This window comes from Pseudochaenichthys georgianus, chromosome 21 (assembly GCF_902827115.2).
Source record: "Pseudochaenichthys georgianus chromosome 21, fPseGeo1.2, whole genome shotgun sequence".
In the NCBI taxonomy this organism is placed as follows: Eukaryota; Metazoa; Chordata; class Actinopteri; order Perciformes; family Channichthyidae; genus Pseudochaenichthys; species Pseudochaenichthys georgianus.
In genome coordinates this window covers 35,563,662-35,571,355 of record NC_047523.1, presented here as the reverse complement: position 1 = coordinate 35,571,355, position 7,694 = coordinate 35,563,662, and the positions used below count along the sequence as shown (strand labels likewise).

Sequence of the window (7,694 nt, the reverse complement as noted above, 5' to 3'; positions counted from 1 at the left end):
CCAGTCATTTAGTCCATTTTTTATTACATGAAGTGAGACAAGAGTTTAGACAAGACATGAGTTATGCATTCATTGTCAGGACAGGATTTACACTAAAGGGAAAAAACAACAACAAATATTATGGTGTCAGATGTGTGTATCAGCAATAGTGCAGGCAGTTTGATGTGTAGGTCGAATGAATACAAGTTACAGTGCAGTGTGAGATATATCAATTAAAAGCAGCGGCAAAAAGAAAAGTCTTCAGCCTGGATTTAAAAGTAGTAAGAGTAGTTTCTGGTAGTTTGTTCCAGATATTTGGAGCATAATAAACTTCTCCATGTTTAGTTCTGAATCTGGGGACATACAGTAAAGCAGACCAGGAGACCTGAGAGATCTGCATGGTTCATAATTTAGCAGTAGATCAGAAATGTATTTTGGGCCTAAACCATTCAGAAACCAGCAACAGTATTTTGAAATCAATTATTTGACAGATAGGAAGCCAGTGGAAAGACCTCAGAAATGGAGTAATGTGAAACTTATTTTCATATTACTTTGCCCTTATCCTCTCCCTCTCTCTGGGCAGCTCTGAGGCGAGCCACTCGACGGTGCGTTGGCGGGCCTCCTCCCACGTGAACCTGGGGGAGTATCCCAGGTCGTCCTTGGCCTTCTGGTAGGAGAAGCTGAAGGGCGTGTTCAACATGGTGACCAGCTGCCGGTTCAGCGGTGGCACGATGCGTACGACGGGTCGGACCATCAGGCACAGCATCTCCATCAGGAAGCACACCAGGTAGAGCAGGAGCAGCGGGAACATCAGCTTCTCCTGGATGTTGAAGCCCAGAGGCGACATCACAACATAGTTAAAATCTGAGTAACTTATGTGTGGTGTGTCGTCGGAAATGAAGTAAAACTTTCCTCCGATAGCGTTTCTCTTCTGTGGATCTTTGAGGCTGCGGGCTGCTTGGAGGTGGGCCGTAGCCACGTTACCGACGTACACCGGATTCACTTTAGCTTCTGGTTTGGACATGCGGTAAAGAACGTTTTTATTCTTTATGCCGTCGCCCATGTGGCCCAGCAGGAAGCGGCAGCCCTCCCCGTAGATGTACATGGGTCTGAGGGCGCAGGTGGCCAGGCGGCCCCCGTTGTGGAGCATCTCTCCGTGGGCCTGGAGCGTCCGCTGCTCCGCCTCCTGCTTCGTCCTGCTGTAGGCGAACTTCAGAGCGCAGGAGTACTCCATGTCCTCGCAGCCGTTGAATATTGGGTCACCTTTAGAGTTTGGTCCCATCACCTCGATGGTGCTCGTGTAGATGAAGGACACAACGTTCTCCTGAACACAAGCCTCCAGGAGCAGCTGCGTTCCTGCCAAACAAATAGTGCATACACGTTAAAAGAGATTTTAAATCACGGTGTTCAGAAGAGCGATGGCCTTGAAGGTCAAATCACCACAACATTACGTAAAACACAAAAACATTTGACAAAATACAAGTTTTCAGAAAAGTTTGTCTGTCAGTTTGTATTGACATTTTGTTTGAGTTTTTTTTTTGTCAAATATTTTTGTGTTTTTAAATTGTTATTGTGTTTTGACCTTCAGGGCCACCATACAATCTTTCTTCTTTCGTCACATCAACAAAAAAGTTAAAGGTGGGGTAGGTAATTCACTTCAGAAACACTTTTGTTATATTCCATGGAATGCTCTTAACATCCCGACAGCAATGAATACATGAAATGCTTTGACAATAAATACATAAAATAATTCATCTGTGGAAGCCGTGGCGCTGTTAAAAGCACGACCAATCATCTGAGCCGGCCCGGCTAAAGTAACTGGATGGCCTTAACTTATCTCGTGCCCTCATTGGTCATGTGCGCGTTCATGTGTGTTGGCAACACACTCTCACTCCTTAAGCGTCCAATAGTGACGTTTGGTCAGTGTCCGTGGCGTCCAATTGTGACGCTCCTAGGCTCCTTCAGCTTCATAAAGGGACGCAAATAGCTTTCAACTGATTGCAATGTATTCCCATCTGCGTCGGGATTTGACGCTCATGGAAGCACGGCATTCGTTTATGCCGGCTGCCCTTAAAGGCAATGTGAGCGTCCATTCCCATTGGATAACGGAGAATTGTACACCCGGAAGTAAGTATTCCTGTTACTGTCGATTGATTTTACAGTGATATCTGCACTACTCATCGACTAAAAAACACCAGATTATCCCTGTTAATTACACAACATTGATTGGTTTAAATTGTGTGCAATGCTTTTGTATTTTTCCCCTTCGATTCGGAGAAACAAATATTCGTTCTGAGTAAAGGATGGCAGAAGACACTACACTACCCAGAATCCCCAGCTATCGTTGGACTACACCATGTGCTCTGTTTGACAAACCCCGTTTTTTTCACCATTCATTCCGATGGCTGGCGTCTATGTCACAATCTTCAAATTTCTCCCTGCAGAAAAAGAAAACATGGCCGAAATTCGTTTTATTCTCGGTAGAAAATGCCTATTTTAAAGTTAGTTTGGCCATTAAAATGCGTTTTGATGTCATTTGATGCGAGAAATATGAGTTGTTATTTCAGATGATGTGTGCAGTGGATGTACATGATCTTTAGTTTGCTAAGATTACTTCAGGAAATCGCGACGTTTTCATTGTTACCAAGGTGGTTGCTAGGGACGCTGCTATCGATATTATTTCTGTTATGTTGTGAAACTGTTTAATGGTGTTATCTTTATTGCTACCCCCTTCCCCGTCAATGTATAGTGTTGGTCCACAGCCTAAACATATTAGTTTAACAAAATCCGCATCTAAAGATAGCCTACGTTATTTCCCCCCTGTGCAATTCCAGTCTCACATCTCAGAGCACACCGTCATTAACAAATACCGGAAACAGACCGAAAACATTTTTTTAAAATAATAATAATACCATTTTCCGAGTGTGCTTGCTTTTCTCTTTGAAAGTCATCACATAACGGCATTGTAATACACGGTTCGGCTGCATTACATATTACATATCTGCCGTAGTTCTGTATTTATAGAGCCCTGATGAGAAGACAAACATGAGGAACTGAAAACGTGATGTGGATCATAAATATATCAGCCATTAAACAACATCTTACATTTCTTTTCACACAATACGTCTCCTTGCAGTATCAACACTAATTCGGCTCACTTTTATATTTGATCCAATTGGTAGATAGGCTGTATTTACACCATAAAGGTGCACAGATGATATAAAGAGACACCTGGTGGTTAAAGCATGTTATTGAATTTCAATATTTTTATTATTAGATATTAATACGATCTCTATAAAGTATATTCATTACTCGTTATTCTCTACTAATAGTTAATTAAAGACTGTATGTAATGACTATTTTGCACATCCCTTTCAAGATTTCAAGATTTTCTAAGGTTTATTGACAGATCATATAGGCCTACACAACTGTGGTGTAGTTCTGCACTGAATGAAAAACTTGGGTTGCAGGTTCCTCAACAGTGCATTACAAGACATCTATCAATATGTGTGCATACCTCCAGCAATGTTAACTATGTTGAAGCACTTATTTTAACTGATATTATACATAATGTATTATACTCTTATAAGATGTATGCAGATATTTCATCTCCGGCCTTGTCAGGTATTGAACAATCAATAAATAAAGAACACAGAATTGTTAAATATAAAACACAGAATTTGTGTGATTATACTAAATGATTTTCAAATAAACACAACTGCATATTTAACTGTTACACATGCTGATGTAACGCAAATGTTCCAACTTGGGATCAATAAAGTATATCTTATCTTAAGCTGATCGATGGCTACTGCCATATTTGCAAAATGTGCCTCTGAACCTTGACAAGTGCATGTTTCAGGCTTATCAATTAATGTAATGTAATGTTATCACAGGGGTCACACACATAAGACCAGCTGTTAAATAAAGCTCTTCTGACCTTAGCTGGCATGTGGGTATATATATTAATACTGCCCATAATGGGCACAAGCAATTTTCACCCATTTATTAATTATATGTTTTAAATGTGAGGGTTTCCTGTCCCCTAAACCTCCAGGGATGTACCCAGTTTAATACTGGCAACTTCTTATTATGGGAAATACGAAAACGTCTTTTAAAACTACAACTCCCAGTAGAGACGTGCCATAGAGAACATGTTGCGAAAACAGAATAGCCAGCATGTGTAGTTCTGGGGACGGGGTGGGGGAGGGGGGACGCGGTGGACCCGTTCAAATCCAGTTTTGGACAGTCTGCCGTGGTTCCATCCCATTTCAAGTGCTGTTCGAGGCTCGGTAACCCTCGGAGCACACTCTCCAATCACAGAGCTTGAGGACTATCACGGGTTTGTCAAGAGCACATGGTGTAGTCCAAACGATAGCTGGGGATTCTGGGTAGTGTAGTGTCTTCTGCCATCCTTTACTCCTGGGAATGGACGCTCACATTGCCTTTAAGGGCAGCCGACATAAACGAATGCCGTGCTTCCATGAGCGTCAAATCCCGACGCAGATGGGAATACATTGCAATCAGTTGAAAGCTATTTGCGTCCCTTTATGACGCTGAAGGAGCCTAGGAGCGTCACAATTGGACGCCACGGACACTGACCAAACGTCGCTATTGGACGCTTAGGGAGTGAGAGTGTGTTGATGTTGGAGGAGGGGCTCTGTAAGGAAGTCTGAAGGAAGGTGCAGATTTTTTTCGGCTGCGTACTTTCAAATTCTAGCGCACTTGTCTCGAGCTGGTTTCTCCATTCTTACCTACCCTACCTTTAACGGCCCCTACACACGGCGGCGTGCGTTGCCGCTTGGCGGTGGGCGTGTCTTGAGCTTGGGGAGTCAACGCGAGCAACGCGACCAACAACCAATCACATGAATGTCCCGCCCCGGACATACAAAGCAAAGCATTCATGCTACATCCATGCTGGCTAAATATACTGTCTATGCTTGCTAGCTGTCCATTCAAACGAAGTACACTGGATATAAACTCCCCAAACAGGCGAAAACCTACCAGTTTCCCCCACTGTCTCTGCCACCTCCCCCCTGCCTCGCTCCTCCGGTTTGGTATCCCTGTATGTAAAGAGGGACTGGTCATAGAGTAACCGGGTGATTCCCTACCGCCACGATCATTTTCTCCTCCATTTTTTGACAAAATGGGGAATAACTGCGGTCTGGCTCTCCCAACATACACACGGTTTGATTGGCTACTGCTTGTGAGGCGTCAAAAGTAGAACATTCGTGCCACCAGTGGCAGCGCCAGGGTATGGCTGGGGTAGGCTACACCCATACCAAGAAATGGCTTAGCCCCACCATGAAAAAATGATGTTAAAGTAAGCAAAATAAAGTCTGCCACCTAGCGCGGAGTAAATTGCACAGACAGCAGTTAGTAAGATTGATTTCAGTAGCCACGGTTTTGAAAACTTTTGTCACGTAGTGATCGTCTTCTCAATAGAACATCTTTGATAATGTCTTCTGGCCAATCAGAATCAAGATAACGGCGTCGTGTTGTTGCAGGAAGTCCCGACGGAGAATACTTTTGCTGTAGTACAGGGGTGCACATAACTAACTGGTACGCAGGTTATGTGCGTAATCTGAAATGCGTACCGTCACTTGTGTCACAAAGCGCATTTGCGTACCGACGTACTTGTGAAGCTTTTCCAGAAGGCGGTTCGATCACCGGACGACAGAGTCGGTCTCCGTGTGCACAGACAGGGCTGCTGTTAACGTCGGTCTGTACAACGGAACTGTGCCAAAACTACGCCAACCGGCTGCGGAGGGAGACTCCCCCCTTCACTGGAGAACTGCGCTAAAACAGCTGATCACAACGTTCACACTCTGTGGTCACGAAGTACTCCCCTAGCCCCCCCCCCCCCCCCCCTGTCGACTTTCCTGAAGTACTCCCCCGTTGATAGAAATCAACACGTAATGAATTAAGACCCCACGGTTTGATGATTGATAGGTGTGTGGGTTGTCTTTCATTTTGACACGCAGAAAAATGTTATAATAAACATACATACTGTATGTTAAATGGATATATCCGCCTTCTTTCATTTATCTTTCCATTCCCACAACAATATACATAAATAAATGGCATATTTTGGACATAGTTCGAATGGTGATTAATCATGATTAATTAATTTTTAAACTGTGATTAATCTGATTAAAAATGTTAATCGTTTGACAGCCCTAATATATATATATATGGCGCGTGTTGCATTGTGGGTAGCTCGTGACGTCACTGTGTGTGAAAGAATTAAAGTGCTGTCCTTACCTTTGACATTGACCCCGTATATCTCACGGTACTCCACCGAGTCATTAACATCAATAATGGATGCGACGTGGAAGACGATCGATGCACCTCGACAGCTTTTTCTCAGGAAATCAGCGTCTCTGATGTCTCCCTCACAAACACTCAGCGTTGTTTCGCCTCGACAGTCTGACACACAAGACACTCATTGATTAACACTCATCTATAAATCACATTCTTTATTTAAACTGAATGTATTGAAGTGTAGACATAATACACAATATAGCAGAGTAAAAACAATATAACACATCTGAGGCTCTAAGGACAAACACAATGTAAGGCAATTGAATCAACTGAAGCAAGAAGAATTGGATCTGAATAGGATGAAATTAAAGACGTTTAAATTGCACTAAGGATCATAGCTTAAGATTGTGCTAAGACTAACGTTACATAGTTTGTAAAAAAAAAACATCTACAGAATTATCTTCGGTATTTATTTTAAAGTAGTTGCATATACAGACATTAACCAACTAAACTCATTCCTTTTAGAAAGTATCTCTGCTGGTTTAGTTGAGGTTAAGATAGAAGGAATACAAATCAATCACTTTTTTAATTTCAAAATGATTCATCGGTAATTGCTCCCTAAATTGGATCTTGGAAAGATAGATTTAAAAAAAATCAAAGAGCTGGTACTACAAAGCGTTGCCAAGTAATTGTTCTTCAGCCTCATAATATTAAGGGTACAAAAGAGTAAATCCAATAATTTTTACTTTGCTGTCAGAGACACACTTCTCTCTATACTTTTAAAGGTATTTGGTTATATATCCTATTTTGAAGATTGCTGCAGAAGGAATACAAACAATATATTTGTCAGGTTTTACCCTCCAGAGACTGTAGAAGCTGTGGCTGCACGTGTTTGTCCAGCAGTCGGATCTCAGCCAGCTTCTCCTCCTCCAGCAGCAGCCTCACCAGCCTCTTCCCCAGAAACCCTCCAGCTCCCGTCACGACACACACCTCGCCTCTCAGAGACATCGCAGCTCAATCCTCTGTTAGTATCAGGACACAAAACCCTTACAATGAAACCCCTTTTTAAAGCCTTCTCTCTGATAGCTAAAACACTCAAAAAAGGCTGGATGTTTCCAGTTCTGTTTGTGAGAGAACAACAACTCTTATGTACTCCCTGCCTCAAGTATTTCACTTTTTGTAAACTCACAAACTTCACCAGAAAAAGTAATTAGTTGCTCCAGGGCAGTGTGAAAAAAACGAAAAGGGGATGGGCTCTGATTTTACAGGATGGATTTTGATGCTTTCTGGAGCTAGACAAAATAATGGGATGGGACTTTTAAATGCCAAGGACATCTGCTGGTATACTCTTTGGAAATAACACTGACTCGCAACCAGCATGTGATGCAGAGTAAAACATGATAATTGGGTTCTTTTAAAAAAACAAAAATTCTACTTTACAAAATGAATGA

The 7,694-nt window shown here is 42.4% G+C and overlaps 1 protein-coding gene across 1 annotated transcript; it reads right to left on the bottom strand.

Annotated features, from left to right (window-relative positions):
• Positions 1-3: 3 nt before the first annotated feature.
• hsd3b1 (hydroxy-delta-5-steroid dehydrogenase, 3 beta- and steroid delta-isomerase 1) lies at positions 4-7,459 on the bottom strand. Its single transcript, XM_034109407.2, has 3 exons — positions 7,101-7,459; positions 6,244-6,408; positions 4-1,335 (listed from the first exon to the last, which is right to left on the bottom strand). The coding sequence occupies exons 1-3, from the start codon at positions 7,249-7,251 to the stop codon at positions 527-529; spliced, it is 1,125 nt and encodes a 374-aa protein (XP_033965298.1). The 5' UTR covers positions 7,252-7,459; the 3' UTR covers positions 4-526.
• Between the last annotated feature and the right edge of the window lie 235 nt (positions 7,460-7,694).